The sequence below is a fragment of the Balaenoptera physalus genome (genome assembly GCF_965194825.1).
Source record: "Balaenoptera physalus genome assembly, chromosome: 10".
Classification (NCBI taxonomy): domain Eukaryota; kingdom Metazoa; phylum Chordata; class Mammalia; order Artiodactyla; family Balaenopteridae; genus Balaenoptera; species Balaenoptera physalus.
In genome coordinates, this window is record NC_138889.1 from 104778451 (window position 1) to 104801404 (window position 22954).

The 22954-nt window shown below is 44.3% G+C and overlaps 1 protein-coding gene across 1 annotated transcript; it reads left to right on the plus strand.

Annotated features, from left to right (window-relative positions):
- Positions 1–826: 826 nt before the first annotated feature.
- On the plus strand, positions 827–22535 carry ASRGL1 (asparaginase and isoaspartyl peptidase 1). Its single transcript, XM_082477940.1, has 7 exons — positions 827–987; positions 1560–1763; positions 10413–10555; positions 11317–11474; positions 19813–19931; positions 20738–20848; positions 21246–22535. Exons 2-7 carry the CDS (start codon positions 1571–1573, stop codon positions 21449–21451), a joined length of 930 nt encoding a protein of 309 aa, XP_082334066.1. The 5' UTR covers positions 827–987; positions 1560–1570; the 3' UTR covers positions 21452–22535.
- Positions 22536–22954: the final 419 nt, after the last annotated feature.

Below are 22954 nucleotides of genomic sequence, written 5' to 3' on the forward strand. Positions count from 1 at the left end.
CTTCTGGCTGCATCTCTGTGGTCTCGGAGAAAAGGCAGGACTTTTAGAAAAGGACTGAGTTCTCTCTGCACAATGCCCGCTGCTTATTTCTTCTCCTAATTCAAAGCTTCAGGCCCCGTGAGTTTTTGCCCTATTTTACATAACAGAATAATGTATCCTTTGGTTCATGTCACTAATCTAGTATCTTGCAGTTGTTTTACTGGATAGAAATGCAAACTTCTATTTGAAGGTCACTATGGTAACAGTAATCTAGGGCAGCTCCGGGGGAATACAATCAATCATCTAGGGGGATCAAAGCCTTTCAGGCTCTGGGGCAGGGAGGAGGAAAAGTGTCACAAAAAAATTAGGTCACTTGTGGTTGAAGGTATTTAGAGCTGAGATCTTGAGGCTCAGAGGAGGGCTTTCAGACTCTTCAGTGCACCCCAGGCACAGAACCAGACCAATTACAGAGGTTATCTTTCTGTTCTTTACCAAACGTTACGGGGAGAGACAATTAAAAGGAAGAGAATAACTAGCAAGTCTGCGAAACATCTCGGGCAGAGGAAGGACTTCAGTGCGTGCAGCGGTGCTTTTCAATTTTCAATTACAAAACCGCGGCACATCACTTCTTGCATCTCGCCGTCAACACCACCGCTCCGCCTCATGAGGAGGAGGAGGAGTTCCCCGCAGCCCACTAGGAAGCTCGCGTGCACAGAGGGCCAGCATAGCCCCTGTCCTAGGAGCCGGGCAGCGAGAGTCGGATCCGCCGTGGCGAGGCCGGCAGAGGGGTTGCGCCGCGGCGGCGCGTTGAGGCTTTACGGTAATTCTCCGCGGCGCGCTGCCCCGCCCCCGTGCGCAGGCGCGGAGCCGTTGCCGGCAGAGAGGTTGCAGGCATAGCGGTTTCCAGAGCAGCTTCGACTGGAGAGACTGGGCTGTGCAGGTTCCGAGGCCGACCGGGCGGCTCGGCCAAGTCCGAAGCCCCGGCGTCCGCCTCCTGCGGCGTCCTCGGTAAGTCGACGGCCCTGCGGGAGTCGCCACCCGAGACCCCGAAAGGCACTCTCCCCGGTGCCGGGGGCTGGAGGCGGGAAGGCACTGGTGAGATCCAGCCCTCAGGCCGCCCCTGGCCCCGCGGCGGGGGTGGGAGCCGGGAACAAGTCCCAGGGAAACCGAGGCCCGACGTGGGGCCGGGGAGGAAGGCTGGAGCTGCGACCCCAGATGCCATCCCGGCCGGGGGCCCAGCACGGGACAGGAACCGGGGTTCCCCGGGGAAACGGAAGCCCGATGTCAGTGGGCGAGGAGGGGGCGCGGGCTCTGGGGCGCAGAGCATCCCACCGCCCCCGCGAAGCCGGCAGGTGCTCCGGGCCGGGGGCGGGCGCTCTGGGCTTTTCTTGCAAACTTCAAACCCAGCCGCTTCTGTCCTCAGTACTGCCTGGGTCTCAGGGATTTGCCTGAGGCTGTAAACTCTGAGGGTTTTCCCCTCCCTGCGTAGAAACTGGACCTTGTCCCCAACGGGAGACTTAAGCCCCGGGCGGTTTTCTTGGACCCGCTTGAAAGGACGCTTTCGTCTTCCTGATCCCTAGAATCCGTCGCCATGAACCCCGCCGTCGTCGTGGTCCACGGTGGCGGAGCCAGCAATATCTCCAAGGACCGCAAGGAGCGGGTGCGCCAGGGCATCATCAAAGCCGCCACCGTGGGTTACAACATCCTCAAGGAGGGAGGGAGCGCAGTTGACGCTGTGGAAGGAGCCGTGACCGTCCTGGAAGATGATCCCGAGTTCAACGCAGGTAAACTTGCAACTGCAACTGGTAACTGATGCCAAACCGGGTTAAGCTTCTACCCCCAGATAAATAGAACCTCTCTAAAGTGTCAATGAATCTCTTCAGCTTTATGGTAAAATCTAATATGCTGAAAAGATTTAGTTTTTCTCTCTTCACCTGTTGACCAAGTTGCTCTAAAGAATTTTTAAATTCATTATTCCCCCTTTTTTCTTTAATCTGTTTTCTAGAATTCACATACCAAGAGGCTTTTTTTATTACATCTTTTTGTGGGGGAAGAGGGTAGACTGCTGTTGGGTGGCAACCTTGGGAGCTTCAGGGTGTCATTTGAATCGGTCCCCCATACAGGGAGGGCAGGGAGAGACCACAGGAAAAGGCAGACCTCTCCAGATTGGTAGGTGGCAGGTTTAATAAGCCTGGGAACTTACACAAGAGGCTTGCCTTGCAGGATAAGTAGACCTCTGTCCATGCCCACCAGAATCTTAAAAGTTTATATAGTGGCCTTATCTGGGCTCAGTCACGTATACCATCCAGATGGTTTCAACACCACATCTCGAGGGTGTGTCCTGGGCAGCTTCTGGTGCAAGAAGACAAGCGGAGGGCACACTACAAGGAAAGAGGAAGGGGTGAGGTGACTCCGATTGCCCCAGCGCTCCACATCTCGATGGTGTGTCCTGGGCAGCTTCTGGTGCAAGAAGACAAGCGGAGGGCACACTCCAAGGAAAGAGGAAGGGGTGAGGTGACTCCGATTGCCCCAGCGCTCCACCCCTCGTGACCGGCTCTTACAGTCTCACACACTTCCTCTTCCACAGTGTGCCCTGAGCGGTCAATAACGGGTGGCTCATTTGGCGGCTGTCTGGCTGCATTGGAGGCAGATGCCACAGCATCAGGCACATACAGAAGAAAACACGGGTTAAGACAATAATTCCCCAGATCACAGATACCTTTCTGCACTGAGAGCCTCGTGATTCAGACCATTGTTACTAAGTCCCCTAGGCTGGGAGCCAGCTCACTCAGAGCGTTCACTTGTGTCCTGTGATTTAATAAAGGCAACACATTAACAGAGCCATCGGGTATGAGCACACAACATCCTGTTTGGATAATGGCCTAGGTGCCTCTTTGCAAGGCAGTAATAATGGCCAAGGCCTTTCTGTTTTGGAGGAGAGCTTGTCTCATTCGAGACATTTCAGTGTGCAGGAAGAACAGGCTTTGTTGGCTGTCATTCAAGGCTTGGTGAGTGCATTTAGTAGGAGGCTGTGTGTGTGCTGTCATGTGCTCCAGGCCAATGGAGGGCTCAAAGACAGCAGCCAAAAGATCATTCCAGTGGGAAACAGAACATGCCCACCTGGCCTTGAGGAGAGGGAGGTCAGCAGCCTTAGGAATTTGACCTGGTTTTATATACCATACATGTTAGCCAGGGGAGGCAGTGCTGTCGGCCTTGAGGAGATGGACTGGTGGCAGGATACACGAGACCAGAACCCTCACCTTCTCCTCTTTTCCGGTGGTGCGCATTCCATTCCAGGTAGAATGCATTTCAACAGGCCCAGCTTGCGGCAGGACAACAGGATCCCAGTGGAGATTGAGTAGTTCCCCCTCACCCATCCTGGTAGAGTGTCCCACTGCAGATTCCAGTAGATAATCTCCTTTCCCAGGTGTGATGCAGTTTGGTGTTCTCAGCACCGTAGCACGTTGATCCGTGGCGAAAGTCAGGGCAACGGCTGTTTCCTGACATACCTTTTTTGGTATCGGTGCTTCCGTAGGGGCCCCCAGTCTGGGATATGGGGCAACAGCCCTACTCGCTGATCGTTCAGATGTATGAAAGCCTTGGACAGTACTTTAGTACACCCAGCCACGGTGGCTTTATCTGTTAGTAATTTAAGGTACTGCTTTAATATTCCGTTTTTCCTTTCTCTCAGCCCTGCTGCTTGTGGGTTATAGAGGAGATAGAACCTCCATTCAGTGCCGTGTTCTTTTGCCCAGTCTTGGCATGTCACAATCCACAGTCTTTGAAATGTGACCCCAGTCACTATCTATTTGATGAGGGTACCCCTACATGGTACTTAGCTTCTCTAATCCCCTAACAGTGGCGGCCTGGTTTGCATGGGGACAGGGGAAAGCTTGGGTTAAGCCAGATGTGGAGTCTACACAAACCAGGGAAGGTCAGAACCCTCTCTCAGAGGGAGGAGGCCAGTATAATCAGTTTGCCAATCCCTTACCAGTGAGGAACTCTGGTGGGTGGCCTCAGACTCCTTTGGCAGTTGCCATGGGCATTGTTTAGAACACACAGGATATGCTGTTATTGCATTAACCAAGTCACTGTATTTCAAGGGCAACCCGACATCTTTGGCAATATGCCACCCCACCCGAGCTCTGTGGTGGCCACTCTTTCCATGCATCCAATCTGCTGTATCTGCTGAAGGGTCAGTTGCTAGGGATTGAACCCAAGCTAGGGCATCAGCTTCCTGATTGCCAGGGGGTGTCAGTGCCTTATGAGCCAGGACATGGAAGGCAGTGAGGATTGCCTCAGGCTCTTGCAGGCAAACCCAAATGTCGCCTCCACACATCCTGACCCCACAAAGGCCCACTCATTAATCATCCACCCTTCAACTTCCTGTTGTCAGAGCCATAGGGTTAATCTCTTTAGAACAGCCCAGCTGTCAGTGCAAGGGGTTAAGGGCCAGGGACCAGGAGTAATCACCAGCCAAAGGGCTCTGGGTTCAGCCCGCCGGCTGCTGCAGTTCATCCCTCCCGAGAGGCTCCGCCTGGAGCTCTGTGGACACCACTGCTAGGAGCTGTTGCTCTAGGGGAAGTATGTGGGGTTTCTGCCCCCTTCCAGAGCTGAGACCAAAATCCCAGGAGCACTCTCCCCTTCTGTTTTCTCTGCCACCGTGCCTGCCCTACACCTACCAGAGTCACAGACACATCTAACTCAAACGGTAGCCCTGCTTGGGAGACGCCCAGAGCTTTAATCTGCTTCACTAGTGCTTTTGCCTTCTCAAAGGCAGCTTGCTTCTCTGATCCCTAGTCCCACACGTGCCCTTTCTTTACTGCATACCATACACTGTACCCATTTTCAGTTTTGAAAAATGTACATACCTATGTAACCACACTACAACCAAGATGTTAAAATTTCCATCACCCCCAAACATTCCTTCCTGCCACTTTGCAGTTAATCCCCCCTCCCAGCCCCAGCACCAGGCATCCACTTATCTGCTTTTGTCATAAATTTGCATTCTCTAGAATTTCATATAAACGCAATCACAAAGAGTGTATTCTTTCGTGTTTGGCTTCTTTCACTCAAATCAGTCCTTTTTTAGAGTAATAATCATCATAACTACCATGAGTGTCTACTATGTACCAAACAGTGGTCTAAGAAACTTGCATGATTAACTCATTTAATCTGCACCATAGTCCTATGAGTTAGGTATAATTATTATTACGCTCATTTCTCAGATGAGAAAACTAAGACACAAAAAGTTTAAGTAACTTGCTGGAAAACACTCATTTCCTCTTTATTTTGAAGTAGAAAACCTAAGATCTAGGGATTAAAACACTTCTAGGGAATTACACCACCTACCTGACATCTGTCAGAGAAAAGAATTTCAGGAAGTCTTAACCAATTAGTCATCAGATATTTAGTAATTGTTCTGTCCCCTTGCCTCTGTTCTGTGCTCTTTAACACGTACACAAAATTTGGCTTCATTACATAGGCATTATCGATTAAATCCTTGGCAGTTGGTGATTGATTCAATCTCCAGTCCTCCCCTCCCCAGAAATCAGGGAGTGGGACTAAAAGTTCCAGCCCTTTAATCCTGGTTGGTTCCGCTGGCAACCAGCCCCCCACCTTTTGGGGGTTTTCAAAAGTTACCTCATTAACATAAATTTGGTTTTGGTTGAAAACGGCTTGTTATGAATAACAGGACACCCAGTTCACCTGTATGGATCTGAAGTAGTTTCAGGAACTGAGGGCAAAAGACCAAATATTATAACAAAAGATGCTCCCATTGTTCTAATCCCTTAGGAAATTCCAAGGGGGTTGGCAGCTGTGAACCAGGTACTTGGGCGAAGACCAAAATATGTATTTATGATAAATCAAAGTATCACACCTCCTTTGTCAAAGATCAGTTTATATATTTATGTGGATCTGTTTTGGACTTTCTGTTCTGTTCCATTGATCTATTTGTCAAATTCTTGCACCAACACCACACTGTCTTGCTTACTGTAACTTCTAGTAATGTCAGCTGCAAATAGAGACCATTTTATTTCTTCTTTTCCAAACTTTATGCCTTTTCTTTCTTTTCTAGCATTGGCTGGGCCATCCAATATTATGTTGAATAGGAGTCGTTAGAGCAAAAATTCTTGCATTTTTCCCAGTCTTAGGGGGAAGGCACTGTCTTTCACCGTTAAGTATGATGTTGGTGGTAGGGTTTTATAGGTGCCCTTTACCAGGTTGAGAAGTTCCCTTATTCTTAGTTTTTTGAGATTTTTAATCATCTGTGGTTGTTGAATTTTATCAAATCCTTTTGCTGAATCTATTGAGATGACCATGTGGTTTTTCTTTTGTCTGTTGATATGGTGAATATTGATTGATTGATTTTTGAATTTTGAACCAGGTTTTCTTCTCTGGGATTAACACCACTTTGTTGTGACATGTTATTTTTTACATATGTAAATGCTGTGTTTGATTCGATGGTGTTTTCTTGAGGATTTTGCATCAATGTTCATGAGAGATACTGGTCTATAGTTTTATTTTCTTATAACATCTGTCTGGTTTTGAAATGTAGGTGATGCTGGCTTCATATGATGAATTGGAAAGTGTTCCCTCCTCTTCTGTTTTTCTCGAAGTTTGTATAAGGTTGCTATTATTTCTTGGTAAATATTTGGTAGATTGGTTTTATGTTTGTTTTGATGGAAAGTTTTTAAGAAATCAAATTCTTTAATAGGCATGGCACTATTCAGGTTATCTATTTCTTCTTTGAGTGAGTTTTGTCAGTTGTCCTTCAAGAAATGTTTCTATTTGGTTTAAGTGGCTGAATTTGCCACATTTCTGTGTTATGCTTTTGATGTCTGTATGGTCTGTAGAGAGGTCCCCTCTTTCATTCCTGATGTTTGTAATTTGTGTCTTTTTTTTCTTTGTCAGTCTAGATTTTATCAAGTTTATTGTTCTTTTCAAAGAACTAGTTTTAGTTTCAGGGGGTGGATTTGGTGAATTTTTCTGTTTTTTTCTTATTTATTTATTTGTTTGTTTGCGGCTGCGTTGGGTCTTTGTTGCTGCGCGGGCTTTCTCTAGTTGCCGCAAGCAGGGGCTACTCTTCGTTGCGGTACGCAGGCTTTTCATTGCGGTAGCTTCTCTTGTTGCAGAGCATGGGCTCTAGGCGCTTGGGCTTCAGTAGTTGCAGCACACAGGCTCAGTAGTTGTGGTACACGGGCTTAGTTGCTCCATGGTATGTGGGATCTTCCTGGACCAGGGATCGAACCCATGTCCCCTGCATTGGCAGGCGGATTCTTAACCACTGTGCCACCAGGGAAGTCCCATTTTCTGTTTTTTCTTTTGCTCTTTTTCTGTTCTGAATTTCATTGATTTATCTTTATTGTTTCCTTTACTCATTCAGCTTGCTTTGGGAATAATTTACTGTTCTTTTCCTGTTAGATCATTAATTTGAGACTATTCTTTTCTAATACAAGCATTTAATGTTTAAAATTTTACTCTAGCACTGCTTTGATTTTTACGTGTTTTTACAGGTTGTCTTAATTTTCATTCTGTTCAAAATGTGTTCTAATTTTCCTTGTGACTTCCTCACTGAGTCATGGGTTATTTAGAAATGTGATGCTTTATTTCCAAATATTTGTGGATTTTCTAAATATCTCTGTTACTGATTTTTAGTTTAATTCTGTTATGATCAGAGGACATACTTTGTGTGATTTGCATTCTTTTAAACTTCATAAGGTTTGGTTTTTGGCTCAGAATGTGTTCTACCTTGCCCATTTTCACTTGAAAAGAATATGTACGCTGCCGTTGTTGGATGGAAAGATCTATAAATCTCAATAAGGTCAAGTTCATTGGTAATGTCCATACCTTCTGTATCTTGATTGTCCATTTCTAATGATTAATGAGAGAGGAGTATTGAAGTCTTTAATTGTAACTGGATTCGTCTATCTCTCCTTTGAGTTCTGTCAGTGTTTGCTTCATGTATTTCAAAACTGTTGTTTAGCATATAGATTGTTGTCTTCTTGGTGAACTGACCCCTATATCATTACTTAATGTCCATATTATTATTTAATGTTCCTTATTGTGAAGTGTACTTTGCCTCCAGTTTTCATTTGATTCATTTTGGCATGGTATAATTTGTCCATTTTTACTTTTAACCTATTTGCATCTTTATATTTAAAGTGGATTTTTTTTATTGGCAGCATGTAATTGTATCCTATCCTTTTGTACAATTTGACAATCTCTGCTTTTTTTTAAGATTTATGTATTTTTTATTTATTTATTTTGTTATTTATTTTTGGCTGCGTCGGGTCTTAGTTGAGGCATGCAGGATCTTTCGTTGCAGCGCGCGGGCTCGTCACTGTGTTGCACAGGCTTCTCTCTAGTTGTGGTGTGTGGGTTTTCTCTTCTCTAGTTGTGGCGTGGGTTCCAGAGCTTGTGGGCTCTGTAGGTGGTGGCACATGGGCTCTAGTTGAGGCGCGTGCGAGCTCAGTAGTCGTGGCACGTGGGCTTAATTGCCCTGCGGCATGTGGGATCTTAGTTCCCTGACCAGGGATTGAACCGCGTCCCCTGCATTGTAAGGCGGATTCTTTACCACTGGACCACCAGGGAAGTCCCGACAATCTCTGCTTTTTTATTGGAGTGTTTAGACCGTTTACATTTAATGTGATCATTGATATGGTTAGGCATAAATTTGTCATCTTGCTGTTTGTTTTCTATTTGTCCAATCTATTCATTGTTCCCTGTTTCCTCTTTTTCAGCTTTTTTCTGCCTTCTTTTGGAATAATTGAATGTTCATAATTCCATGTTATCTCCTTTGTTGGCCTAGTAGCTCAACTCCTTTTTTAAAGGTTGTTTTAAGGTTTATAGTATATATCTCTCACTTGTCACAGTCTACCTTAAGTAATATCACACTTCATGCATAATATAAGAACCTTATACAGCATACACCTGTTTCCCCTTTCCTAGCCTTTGTGCTACTGTTTTCATATATTTTACTTATGTGTATAAGTTGCCTAATGCATTGTTATTATTTTTCCTTTAAACAGTTATATTTTAAAGATATTGTAAAAATAAAGGGAAAATATATTTCTATTTATCCACATATTAGCCATGCTATCATTTTCCTTCTGCCTGAAAGACTTCCTTTAACATTTCTTATATTGCACATCTGCTATTGATGACTTTTTTTTAACTTTTGTTATGTCTATAAATGTCTTTGTTTTGGGTTTTTGAAAGATGCTTTCACTGGGTGTAGAATTCCAACTTGACAGTTTTTTTTTTTTCTTTGAGGGCTTCAAAGATCTTGCTCCTCTGTCTTCTGGTTTGCATTGTTTCTGACAAGAAATATGCTATCGTTTTTCTTTTTTCCTCTGTACCTAATGTATCTTTCTCTGGCTGCTTTTAAGATTTTCTCTTTCTCATTAGCACTAAGCTGTTTGATCATGATGTGCCTGAGTGTAGTTTTGTTCATGTTTCTTTTCCTTGGAGTTTGTTGCGCTTTTCGGATCTGTGAATTTATAGTATTCACCAAATTTGAAAATTCATCATTTCCTTAAATATTTTTTTTGTCCCTCTATCTCACCTCTCCTTTTGGGGACTCCAATTACACATATACTGGGCTGCTTGAAACTGTCCCTGAGCTCAGTGATAAACTCTGTTCAGTTTTTTTTCAGACTTTTTGTTTGCTGTGTCTTCAAGTTCATTCATCTTTTCTGCAGTGTCTAATTTGGTGTTAATCCTATCCAGTGTATTTTTCATTTCAGACTTCTTTTTTTGTCTCTAGAAGTTCTCTCTGGGTCCTTTTCATATTTTCTTCCATGTTCTGGTACATATGACAGCCGTTTTAACATTTGTGTCTAATAATTCTATCATTTATGTCATTTCTGAGTCTGTTGCTATTAACTGATTTTTGTTGTTGTTGTTCCTCCTCATTATGGGTCATATTTTCCTGTTTCTTTGTAAGCCTGGAAATTTCTTATTAGATACCAAACACTTTTTAGTTGCTGGATATTTTTATACTCCTTTAAATATTCTTGAGCTTTGTTCTTATCCCTTTGTTCTTATCCCTCTGAGGAAACTGAGTCACATAGAGTTTAAGAATAGCTAGGCTTACAGGTATTATCTAGGCAGAGAAAGTTGGAGAAAAGTTGCTAGTGGTAAAGAGAACAGAGTAATGAGAGCTAATGGTACATTCAGGGAAACCTAATATTTCAGTAAAATGTTGCCAAGGAGAAGAGGTGAAGCTGGAAAGTAAGTCAGAGGCCAGATGAGGAAGGGCTTCATACTGTTTATTTTGTAGGTCATGGGGTATCAAGTCAGATTTGTGTTTTTAAAAACGTTCCTTTGACAATGGAGTAGAGGATGAATTAAAGTAGGCAGCTTAGGGGAAACTCTGAAGCCATTTCTAAATTCTTAATTCTTGCTTTTCGGCTTCTTTTTGATTTTAGGTTGTGGATCTGTCTTGAACGAAAATGGTGAAGTTGAAATGGATGCAAGTATCATGAATGGGAAAGATCTGTCTGCAGGAGCGGTGTCTGCAGTCCGCTGTGTCGCAAATCCCATTAAAATTGCACGGCTTGTTATGGAAAAGGTATGTGGGACTAAAGCACCCTTTTCCTAAGGAATTGTCACTGCTGCACTTCAGTGACTAAAAGGGTTCTGACTTGTAGGGAAATACTTGAGATCACTGTTCTCCTGAAATTGTATGAAAGAACAAAAACAGTGTTATTTAAGTTTCTCAAGGAAACCAAGATTCTGACTCTGTTGATGATGTAATTTGACTCATGATCACTTAACCAGTGATTACATTTCACATTATCTTCATGTTTTCATGTTATCTTCCTGTATTTTCTTCAGCCTGCTCTCAACACATGTAACACAACACATACACACTGAACAGACCAACTGTTTAAATAACATGTATGGGGGAATTCCCTGGCGATCCAGTGGTTAGGACTCCACGCTTCCACTGCAGGGGAGCCAGGTTTGATCCCTGGTTGGGAAACTAAGATCCTGCAAGCTGTGCGGTGCAGCAAATAAATATATACCTGCATACATACATACGTAGATAAATAAATAGCATGTATGAAATAAAAATGGATTAAATTCTCTAAATTTAAGATCATATGTAAGTTGAATTCCTAGTAATATTCCATCATCTGGGTTTTTCTGAAAATACAAAAACTCGGAGAGCTAGGCTTTTTTCAACATTCAGAAAAGCAAGCCAGTGGAATTTGCATTTTTGAGGCTTAGTACCCAGAGAGAATAATTATTTCCACACAGTAGGAACAGTTGAAAAGATTTTCACTTTTTCACAAAACTAACTATTTTCCCATTTCTTTCTGGCTCAAGACACCTCATTGCTTTCTGACTGACCAAGGTGCAGCAAAATTTGCAGCAGCCAGTGGGATTCCAACAATTCCTGGAGAACAGCTGGTAACAGAAAGAAACAAAAAACGTCTAGAAAACGAAAAGCATGAGAAAGGTGCTCAGAAATCAGACTATCAAAAGTAAGTATCATCTGTGGCTCACATTTTTGTGAGTTATTCAAATGTGAAAGTTTGGCTCATGTCTGGTTATCCACGTTTCTCTTTTTTTTTTTTTTTAATTTATTTATTTATTATTTATGGCTGTGTTGGGTCTTCGTTTCTGTGCGAGGGCTTTCTCTAGTTGCGGCAAGTGGGGGCCACTCTTCATCGCGGTGCGCGGGCCTCTCACTATCGCGGCCTCTCTTGTTGTGGAGCACAGGCTCCAGACGCGCAGGCTCAGCAGTTGTGGCTCACGGGCCCAGTTGCTCCGCGGCATGTGGGACCTTCCCAGACCAGGGCTCGAACCCGTGTCCCCTGCATTGGCAGGCAGATTCTCAACCACTGCGCCACCAGGGAAGCCCCACGTTTCTTAAATAAGTCAAATATCACTTGGTAGTTTCAGTTTTTGTACAAAATAGTTCACACTAAGTAATGGAAAAACTGCTCTTTTGATTCTGAAATTTAACCTCATTTATTACTCCTATGAATAGTAACTCAAATTCAGCTAAGAGTTCCTTCTCCAACATGATTTAATAGATGAATGTCGTGTGTTAAGGTATTAATTACCTGCATACTTCTTGATCAGTTTGTTATCTTCAGTACACTGCACAGGTTCTCTGTGGTGTAGGCCACCCTATGAACTTACTTAGGCGCCCTTTCACAGGGCAGAGAAATCAGTACAGCCCTTATAAGTGAATTAATCATGTGTTCTGAATTATGGTTTTCTGTGTTACCAATTCAAAAATACCAAATAAAAGGACCTTAATTTAAAGCAAAATTTGAAAAATAAAATTTGAATGTGGCCTGGAGGTTTATAATGGAATATAATCTATTAACTCCACATACCCTTTTAGATTTGTAATGTTTAACCAGAGGTATACTTTAATATCACTTAGGGAGCTTTTTCAAAATCTACATGTCTGAGCCCCTTCCCTAAAGAATCTAATTTAGGGACTTCCCTCGTGGTCCAGCGGTTAAGACTCCGGGCTTCCACTGCAGGGGGCGTGGGTTCGATCCCTGGTTGAGGAACTAAGATCCCGCGTGACGCATGGCGTGGCCTAAAAAAAAAATCTAATTGAGTAGAGCTGAGGTGGAGAGGCCAGGCAAGTCCATTAGAAAAAAAGTTCCCCAGGTAATTCTAGTGTGTCCCCAGGTTAGGAATCTTACAAGATTGGCCATACGTTGGTAGCTGTTGATAATCTTTACTGAGTGTGCTATTGTGTCTATAGGCTAAAGTCACAGGAATGGGGTTGCTTTATCAGTGGTTCATGTACATTTTATTAGATGTTGCCACATTGCTTTCCAAAAATTCTGCAACAAAACACATCTCCACCAGCCAGTACTGCTCTTCGATATAAGCAAGAGGGGCTCCTGCCCTGGGCCCTGCACTTTAGAGGACCCTCATACCACAGTTACACAAAACAGTTGGTTTATTGCAGATCCATGGGGCATCTCTGTCACTCAGCAGTGACACAGCATTACCCATAGCCCTCATCATCCGCTCTTGTGACTAATATCATTCAGCCCCCAGGGAAGTGCTTCTCTGCATCTCTTGCTCTGTGTCTTGGAAGTAAAGACCACCTGAGTCAAAAGGTTTGTGGAATATGCCACTGCTGACATCAGAAATAGACCCTATTTTGGAGTGTGGGGAAGACCTGAACAGCAGAAGGACTTAGGTAAGAGAAAAATACAATAATTTGTCAAACAAATTCTTGCATAATGAAGTGTTGTTTCACAGTAGTGCACAGTGTCCTTTTTCTTTCTGCATGTTTCAGTTTGTGGTTCTGGAGTTATTCATGAATTAGTACCGTATCTGCAAGACTTGCACTTGAGGGCTGATTCCTGTTACTCCTAAATTTGTAGATATGTAGGTCTAGACCAGCACTGTCCAAAAGAAATATGAGAGCCATATATGTAATTTAACATTTTCTAGTAGCCACATTAAAAAAAAGTAAAAAGAAACGAGTGAAATTAATAATATATTTAACCCAATATACCCCAGATATTATCATTTCAGCATGTAATCAATGTAAGAATTTATTTATGAGATATTTCACATCCTTTCATGCTAGATCTTCCAAATCTGCCGTGTATTTTACACTGGCAGCGTGTCTCACTGTAGACTGCCTGCATTTGCAGTGCTCAGTAGCCACGTGCAGACAGTGGCTGCTGTATTGGACATCCCAGGCCTAGACAGAACCTGCATGAGGAACCAATTCTTTATGTTGGCAACTAAATGGACACGGAATATTAGACTTACGAATGGTTTTATTCTTATAAAAATACTTAAGATTGTGTTAAATTGTTTTAAATGTTGAAATTTTTAACTTTTAAGTAATTTTTATTTAAAATGTTATATTCATTAATTATAGTTGATGTTTAGACTTTAATATTAATAATTTTGTAAATTTTTGGAAAAAACTAACTTTTGAAATTATATCTGCAAATTACTTTTATTCTTTTTTGGGGGATTTACCCTTAATTTTGATGAAAATATATTCTAATTTTGTACACTCTCAGGATAGTTACATTACACTTTCTAATTCCTAGATTACTGAAAATGTGTACAAGTCAAGATTTTGATAGAAAAAGAATACTAAAGTGGAATTCACAAAAGAAAAAAAAGCTAAAAGGAAAAAAAGAAGTAAAAAATCTTCAAAGAAACAGTTTGCTTTAAAAGTAAGCACTCTTAGACTTCCCTGGTGGCTCTGTGGTTAAGAATCTGCCTGCCAATGCAGGGGACACAGGTTCGATCCCTGGTCCGGGAAGAGCCCACATGCTGTAGAGCAACTAAGCCCATGTGCCACAACTACTGAGCCTGCGCTCTAGAGCCCGCGAGCCACACCTACTGAGCCCGCACACCACAACTACCAAAGCCCATGCGCCTAGAGCCTGTGCTCCAGACCGAGAGAAGCCACCACAATGAGAAGCCTGCGCACCGAAATGAAGAGAAGCCCCGCTCGCCGCAACTAGAGAAAGCCCACGAGCAACAACAAAGACCCAAAGCAGCCAAAAAATAAATAAATGAATAAAAATTAGAGAAAAAAAAAAAGTAAGCAGTCTTCTTCCAGGATGACCCACATAAAATTCACAAAGAGAACATCACAGATTCTTTGTTCAGTGAAGATTTAATTACTTATCAAAACAATGAAAATTAGTAGGAATAGTATTCTCACCAAATCCACAACTTGAACAATTCAGATGAAATCCCAATATGTTCTTTACTAAAAGAAGATTTAATTGCTAATCATAAAGCAATTTGTTGTAATCATACACCAAAAAAGGACACGTGCAATTATTAGAAGCGCTGGGAAAAGGCTGAATAAACAATAGACAGTTGATAACCAGAAAAGACAAAGATAAAAAACACAGATGTAATGTTCTTGAAAGAATAATAATATTTGGACAAGTGTAATGGTACTTTTCATGACCCCATCAACACAGTGTTTACAGAAAACGGAAATTTCTAGGGTTAATAAAAATTATTTCAAGTTTTGATAAAATGCCAAAACGTAATTAGGAAAAAAACTTAATGATAGGGCTTACCTGGTGGTGCAGTGGTTAAGAATCCACCTGCCAATGCACTGAACACAGGTTCGAGCCCTGGTCCAGGAAGATCCCACATGCCATGGAGCAACTAAGCCCGTGCGCCACAACTACTGAGCCTGCGCTCTAGATCCCACGAGCCACAACTACGGAGCCTGCGAGCCGCAACTACTGAAGCCCGCGTGCCTAGAGCCCGTGCTCCGCAACAAGAGAAGCCACCACAATGAGAAGCCCACACACTGCAACGAAGAGTAGCCCCCGCTCGCCACAACCAGAGAAAGTCCGCGCACAGCAATGAAGACCCAACGCCGCCAAAAATAAATAAATAAATACATACATTTATTTTTTAAAAAAAAACCTAATGATAAGTATCTAGGAGAGAGAATTCAAATAGGTTAGTTTAATGGGTAATAAAGCAAGACATGAAATCATACATGAAGTTTAAAAAACGCAGTTCAACTAGAGTGTACCATGATCAGAAAACATGTTGAAAACTAACATTTAAAAGGGAAGCCAAAAAAAAAGGGAAGCCTGTGATAATGGAGCTAACATGGTAGGTAAATAAAAGGTACGTAAGCACGAACTTTGGCCAAGAGTCCAGAAGTATTGTGTGTAACACGGCCGGTTCACCGTGAATTTGTTTCTAGGAGACATGCCCTCAGCTGCACCAATACTGACGACGCTGTGAGACAGCAGAGGGTCCACTGCAAGATTCTCTAGATGTGGCCGAAGGTGGAACGGCTTAATTAGACTCACATCTGACCTTATAACAGACCTCAGAGACGTGGCGGGAATTCCAACTAAATGCTGTTGAAGTAATGAAATCGAATTTAGATAAGAAGAGTTCAGCAAAATTTGCAGAAGTTCCTTAAAGAACAAATCACAGACTTCGACAGAAAGTGAAATTAATTTTGAATTTTCACTATCTACAGTTACTTTGTCTGAACTATTCCTCTCCATTGATAAGCTTAACAGAAGCTTTAAAAAAAAAATCTAAGTTTGGCTATTACATTTTTTAAAGGATTAAAAATGTTTTTTTTTTAATTTAGAGAAACAAAGCCAAAAGTGCATGGGAAATATGCAAGAAAAATGACATCCGCAGAAAATATAAGGAAATTGAAACAAAGGAAACAAAAATATTTGCCTAACTTGAAGGAGAAGATTCATGTACAGCTGATCCTGAAACCAGTTTCTTTAGAGGCTGTTTTTCTGTTCATTATAAATCGAAGTATAAGTATCATTTGTAGAGAGATTTGAACAAAATCGAGCAACATACTGGTATTTTCAATTTTCTTTATAATATACCAGCAATGAAATTTGAAAGAAGAATTTAAGATACTCTGCATTGATTTAAACACTGCTTAAGAGATGACAAAAATGACTATAGTAAGTGACTGTGATTTAAATGATCGAATTAAAATATTTAGTAAAATCTTCTGTGATAACAGTTTATCAAATGTAACCCCATGTAGCATTTGAGTGTGGTAATGTAAAAATCAGGATCCATTTCCAAATCTAAGTATTGCTTTAAGAGTTTTATATATAGTTCCAATGCTACTGCCTCGGCAGAGTGAAGCTTCTCCAAGTTAAAATTAATTAAAAACTTCCTAAGAACTACATCGCTCAAGAAAAGTTGTGTTATTTGTCACTTTGTCAGTAGAATGCATGTTGCATGGAAATGTTGATCATAAGAGCATGATCAATGCCCCTTGAGATGAAGGCAAGGAAAATTAATTTTATGGAATAAATACATAATAATTTATGATTGTATATGTGTCTGTGCGGGGGTTTTTTCCCCCACTCATCCAGCCATCACCAGCTGATCAACAAAGGATACAAATGTGCATGTTAATAATTAAATTGTCGTCATTGGTAGTTTGTCAGCTTTCAGTCAAATGAAAACCATAGCTTTACAGTATTTCTCAAGATACATTTATCACGGTAAGAGGATAGAACATCTTTATTATTTCTAAATATTACATGTGTGTGGGCCTCCATTTGCCTTTGTATTTTTGCCTCAACCCCTTCCTTGTACGTGTTGGGGGGCTGCCACCAGCAGTGACAGAGTAGCTCTTTCCTTATGTGGCAGGAGGGGCTCGCGTCACTGCCGTAGCTCCTCCCTGACAACCGCCAGCTTGGATACTTTGCATTTGTTTGTGGGTCATTCTTTTCCGGGAATTTGCCTATTTTTGTCCTGTGATCATTTTTTCTCTTTAGTTGATTTGTCCTCTTCTTATCAATCTTAAGGCTATCTTCTCTGTTAAAAAAAAAATCCCAAATCTGTTGTTTCTATTTGCTTTTACTTTGCTTATGCTATTTTTGCCATTTGAACGTTTTTTGTGATCAGTAGTACTCTCCCTCTTCTTGTGTAGTTTGTAAGACCAGAAACTTAGGAGCCATCCCCGCCCTGAGACATACAGCTGCCTAGATTTCCTTGAAGAATTTTGTGTTTTATATTTAGGTCCTTAGCTATCTGGGTTGGCTTTTGTGAGTGATAGGAGATAGGGTTCCCGTTTCCTTCTAATAGAATGCCAGCTTTCTCTTTCTAGTCCTTTGAATGCCAGGCTACATCTAGCTGCAGTTTAGCCTCTCCATGTGATTACCTAACAGATACCTCAAGCTTTTGTCCAAAACTAAACTTATTTCCCTACCCAACCCCACTCCACACACACCACAAAGCAAACAACCTCTCCCAGTATTCTACCTTTCAATAAATGTTTCTTGCATCCTTTCGGTTTCTGCCTTAGATTTCTCTCTCTCACATCCGGTCCACCTGCAAATTCTGTCAGCTCTCCCTTCAAAATGTCCCAGGTCCAGCCTCCTTCCCACCGTCTCCTCTGGAAACACCCTGACACAAACCACTGCCTCTCAAGCCTCCTAAGGGGTCTCTGTTTCCTCTCTCATCTCCCTCGGTCCACACACAATAGCCAGAACAGTTCTCCTAAGATGACCCTTTGTAGAAGTATAGCACACATTCCGGGCGCATAGATCATATATGGAGCCCTGGATGAGCTTTCACAGGGTGGACACACCTGTAATCGGCACACAGCCCGACGCGCCCCCCTCCATCACCGCCCTCCCCGCAAGGAAACCGCCTGCCCGGCTTCCAGCACCGCGGGCTAGGGGTGCCTGTTTTTGAACTTAGTCTGAGTGGGATTGTGTAGTACGAGCTTTTTTGGGTGCCTCTTCTTACGTTTCTGAGATCCGTCTGTCGTGTGTAGCGGAGCCCACCTTCACGGAAGCATAGTGTGTCACAGGTTATTTACTTGGGCGGACGTTTGTGTCATTTGCAGTTTGCTGTTACTACAAGTAGTGCTGCTGTGAACATTCTGTACACTTTCATGGTGAACTTACCTCCGCGTTTCTGTTGGACAGAAATGTGGGGATAAAATGGCTGAGTCGGCTTTAGGAGACCCCGTGGGTGGCCTCCCAAAGTGGCCGTGCCGGTCCACGTGCCCGGCAGCAGTGAGTGAGGGTCGCGGTCCCCGCACCTCTGTGCCCATACTTGATACCGTGTCTGTTTCATGTTAGCCGTGCCGGTGATGGGCATGGTGGTAAGAATGGTTATTTTTAAAACTTAACTCATCTCGTGACACTTCTCGGTTCAAACTCTCCAGCGTCTTCCCACCTCACTCAGACTAAACACCCTTCCAATGGCCTGTAAGTAGGATGACCATGTGATTCAGTATTCAAACTGGAACTTAGTTTTGAGAGTGAAAGGGGCACAATTAAGCCGGGACAACAGGCATAAGTCAGGACGGTCCTGGGAAACCAGGATGTACAGTCACCCCACTTGTCAAAGCCTCGTGGTCTGCCTGCTGGCCGTCCCTCTGACCCTGCTGCACGCTCTCCCTGGCTTTATTCTCTCCAACCACAGTGGCTTCCTTGAAGTTCCTTGAACTTGGCAAGCATGTCCTGCTTCAGGAATGTTCTTCCCCAACAATCAGCATGCTTACCCTCACTCCTTCAGAGAGGCCCTTAGAAAGCAGCACCTCTCCACCATCACGTGTCCCACGTGCTGCTGTAGGCTATAGTTTATTGCTGTTCAGTAAAGCCTAACATTCTTTATTGCTCTGTCACCCTGTGCCCCAAATGCAAGCTCCGTGGGAGAAGGTACTTTGTCCATTTAGTTTTCTGCTGTGTCCCAGCATTTAGAACAGTGCCTGAAATATAATTCACTGTAGAATCGGGGTGGTGGGTATACGGCTGTTAGCGTACAATTGCTTCAGCTTTTTTTACTTGCAAATTTATAATAAAATGTTAGAGAAAAAGTCAACTTATTTCATCTTCATAGCAAGCCCCATGAAACAGGCAAAGGAGTGTGCAGACAGGCGGCAGCAGCGTCGCCTGGGAGGTTGTCAGAAGTACACGATGTTGGGTCCCATCCTGTACCTGCCAACTCGGGGTCTCTGGATGGGGGTGCGGAGGATCCAAGGGGTGCTGGTGCATACGGAAGTTTGAGATGCACTCAATTCTCTGTATCCCCATTTTATAGATGGGAAAAATGAGACACGATAAAACTTAATCACCCAGCTAGAAAATGGTGGTGCTGGGATTGGATGGACCCTTAGAGCTGAGGGCTAAAGGTATGTCCAGCAGTCTAACTGACATGTAGAACGTAAAGCAAACAGGCTTTCTTTGCCGTTTCCATGAGTGGGGAATGCTGGAATCAAAGTGTGGCCCATGTGCCGTTAACATAGAAGTGTATTAAGCTACCCTGTCGCCTGTGGGAGTGTCTCTCATCTTCAGCCACTCTCTGTTGGTTTTTTGGCAGAAACTTGGGGACCGTGGGTGCCGTTGCCGTGGACTGCCGAGGAAATGTGGCTTACGCGACCTCGACGGGGGGCATCGTCAACAAGATGCTGGGCCGCGTCGGGGACACGCCGTGTATAGGTGGGCTGGACGGATGATCACTGCCCCTCCCCCTGCCCTCCCCCGTCCTCTCGTCCTCGTTCTCTGGTCTTCGCCTCACCCCCACGCCCACTTCCTTCTTCCTTCATTTCCTCCTCCTCCTGGTGGCAGCTTTAGAATTTCTGGGAGTGGCGGTGGGTTGGAGGGGGTTGCCCAGGGCCCGTGGAGAAGGTGGCGTGTCCAGCAGGCACCTGTTTCCTAGATGCTGTGTTTTGGGGAGGGGGCGTGGAGGACTTGGGAGGGAGGTGGAGTTGGGGTGCTGAGGTCGCCGCAGCACCCCCGGTGCCTTTGTCTTCTCTCTAATCCGTTTCGGGATCTGCAGACTATTCCCAAAGGGTTAAGTACACGAAAACTTTTCCCAGGCGTGGGCTCAAATGAGCAAACTAAGAAAGCTGAGAATTTAAGTTTGCAGTTATTAGATCCGAGCGGCATGAGAGCGACACACCACCTCTACGAGATATTGCACATCGAAGTGTTCTTTGCATTAACCTGGGAGCACGTTATCTTAATTCCCAGGGGTGGGGGGAGGGGCGGGGTGTATACGTTTTACCCTGCTCGCTGGCTGGATGTGCTGGGGGCAGAGGAGGGGCTGCCCTGGTGTCGCTGCCCTGGGAAGGCTAGGCCTGCCTCCCCGACGTGCCCTCCATCCTCATCTCAGGGTGTTATTCACACGGCGCTCACTAGTGCACCTTGGCGTTTAATATTTATGTAGCGTTAGACTTGTAATATGTGTTAGAATTTCTTTGACGGTTGCCGCTCAGTTAGAAACAATTCCCTTCCTTGAGCAGGATCTGGAGGTTATGCTGACAATGATATTGGAGCCATTTCAACAACAGGGCACGGAGAGAGCATCCTGAAGGTGAATCTGGCCAGACTCACTCTCTTCCACATGGAACAGGGTACGTGGAACAAGGTCGTGCCGTCTGACTATGAGGAGATAAGAGCTGTTTATAAATAGACGGAGGAGGTTGGGAAACCCTTTCTTGTTTGCTGCAGATGTTGCTTTCAGGTTAACCCCCCTTCTGTTAGGGTCAGGAAAGAGCATTTAGAATACTGGTTGCCTTCTGCCTCTTGGGGGCGGTAGAGAGACTCTGAGCCTGCGAGTGGAAGAAAAGGCAGCTTCATCCAGTGCAGGGAGGGCCTTGTAGGGTGAGAGTCCTTGTTTGAGACACTGAAATAGAAATCACTTACTAAGAATCTTTGTTAACATGCTTTGGTTTTTCATACTGTAAATAATTTTCCCATCAGATTCCTTTCAGTAACTTGTGTTGTTTCTCAACCTCTCATTGTTTTCAGGAAAGACGTTAGAAGAGGCCGCTGACGCGTCGTTGGGTTATATGAAGTCAAAGGTCAAAGGTGTAGGTGGTGTCATCTTGGTCAACAAAGCAGGAGACTGGGCGGTGAAGTGGACCTCCACATCCATGCCCTGGGGCGCCGCAAAGGACGGCAAGCTGTACTCTGGAATTGATCTTGGCGACACCAGCATCACTGACCTGCCCTAAGCCCCCGGAAGCTGTATTCTAGAAGCTAAGACTTAGCTTAATCAATTAGATCTAGAAATGGAAAATTCTGCAGTGTGTCACTCATTTTGTTGCCTTGATCCGTGTTTGGTTGGGGACAGATTCCGAAGTGATGTGCGACATGCCCATGTTAGGATCAAATAAGACTAGTGAAGATGACAAACTCGCTGAGCCTTTCTCGTGAATACTCCCCATTGTCTGAGGTTAGAAAGAAGAAACAGCATGATCTTAACAGGACAGAAACGGCCTCAGTGCAGGGAGTGCCTTTTGGAATTGGGGGACCCACTGCAGTGACAGAGGCTGTAGGCGCGAGGGTGCGGGGGGCCCGGAGGAGAGCAGCGCTCTGGGGCAGGACCCAGTGCTGGGACGAGGTGGGGAGACAGTGAAGGGGAGACAGGGCAGCAGAGCTAACGGATTGGTGAATGTTACACGTGAACGTTGCAGAGCTCGTTCTGAGCCAGAAGAACATTAGGTAAAAGAATCTCTGAGAGACAAACTGATTTTTTTAAGAAAGTGCAGATCTTCTCTCACTTACTAACATAGGCGTGTTTCCAGATGCTTTCAAAGGACCCTCTGGTAACCCCTGGCTCTAATCTGCTGATGAAGGGTCGTCATGGAGACTCTGGAGGGCCTCCAAGTCTGAGGGTTTTCTCAGGCTCACACACGAGCCTGCTCACCTCGTGTTTCCCCCCAGCCAGCCTCCGCCTCCGCCTCCCAGAGCCCCGGGTCCCCATGATGAGTGATGGGGATCGTGACCTCTCCGCCTCTATTACGACAGGGAAGGGCCAGTCAGTGTCGAGATGACCCTGACTTAATGGCGTCCATGACTGTCCAGTGCTGTGGGTTCCCCCAGCTGAACCAGGTGTCCACTGTGGTCAGCATGGTGAAGAAAGTCATTTCCTTGGTGGAGAGTATTCCTATTAACCTCTTTACACTGGAAATGGTATTTTTGCTGTGACATATCTGCTCAGTTTTTTAGTCTGTCAGGGCTTACCTTCTCTCTGGAAAGAAATTGCTTCACTTTAAATTCCATGTGCCACTAATAAAATGTATTTTGAAACAATAACAGTGTGGTTAGGAGTCACTGTTGACAAAGACCAGAATGTACACGAGCTCCCTTGGTCTGTCAGTTCAGACAGGTAAACTCGTTAAAGAGAGCTTTCAGCATAACTGTGGTGTGTGGATGTGATAAGACTGCCTGCCTCATGGAGAATATTCGAGAGTTTTCAGAGGAATTGAGTTTTTTCGGGATGGCTTAAGGAAGAAGCCAAACCACCACTGCAGGAATCAGCACGGCTTATGGATCCAGCTTCTCGCGTTGGCCGTCCGTTGCACGAGACAGTCGCGCAGTCCAGGCCCCTTTCCCCTGACCTTCCCTGTGCCCGTGTCAGCTGCCCTGAGCCCGAGGGAGAGGTGGCACTTGGGGGCAGAATGGAGTTTGGATCCTGCTTCTCCCCACGACCTGGGTGACCCGGGGCAGGTTAA

What these genes read in the sequence shown, in the direction of transcription:
- ASRGL1 (XM_082477940.1), top strand. Translation starts at nt 1,571, where the DNA reads ATGAACCCCGCCGTCGTCGTGGTCCACGGTGGCGGAGCCAGCAATATC. An exon ending in CAGAAATCAGACTATCAAAA is followed by an intron (nt 11,475 to 19,812) that starts GTAAGTATCATC and finishes GTTTTTTGGCAG; the next exon opens with AAACTTGGGGACCGTGGGTG. An exon ending in TCTCTTCCACATGGAACAGG is followed by an intron (nt 20,849 to 21,245) that starts GTACGTGGAACA and finishes CATTGTTTTCAG; the next exon opens with GAAAGACGTTAGAAGAGGCC.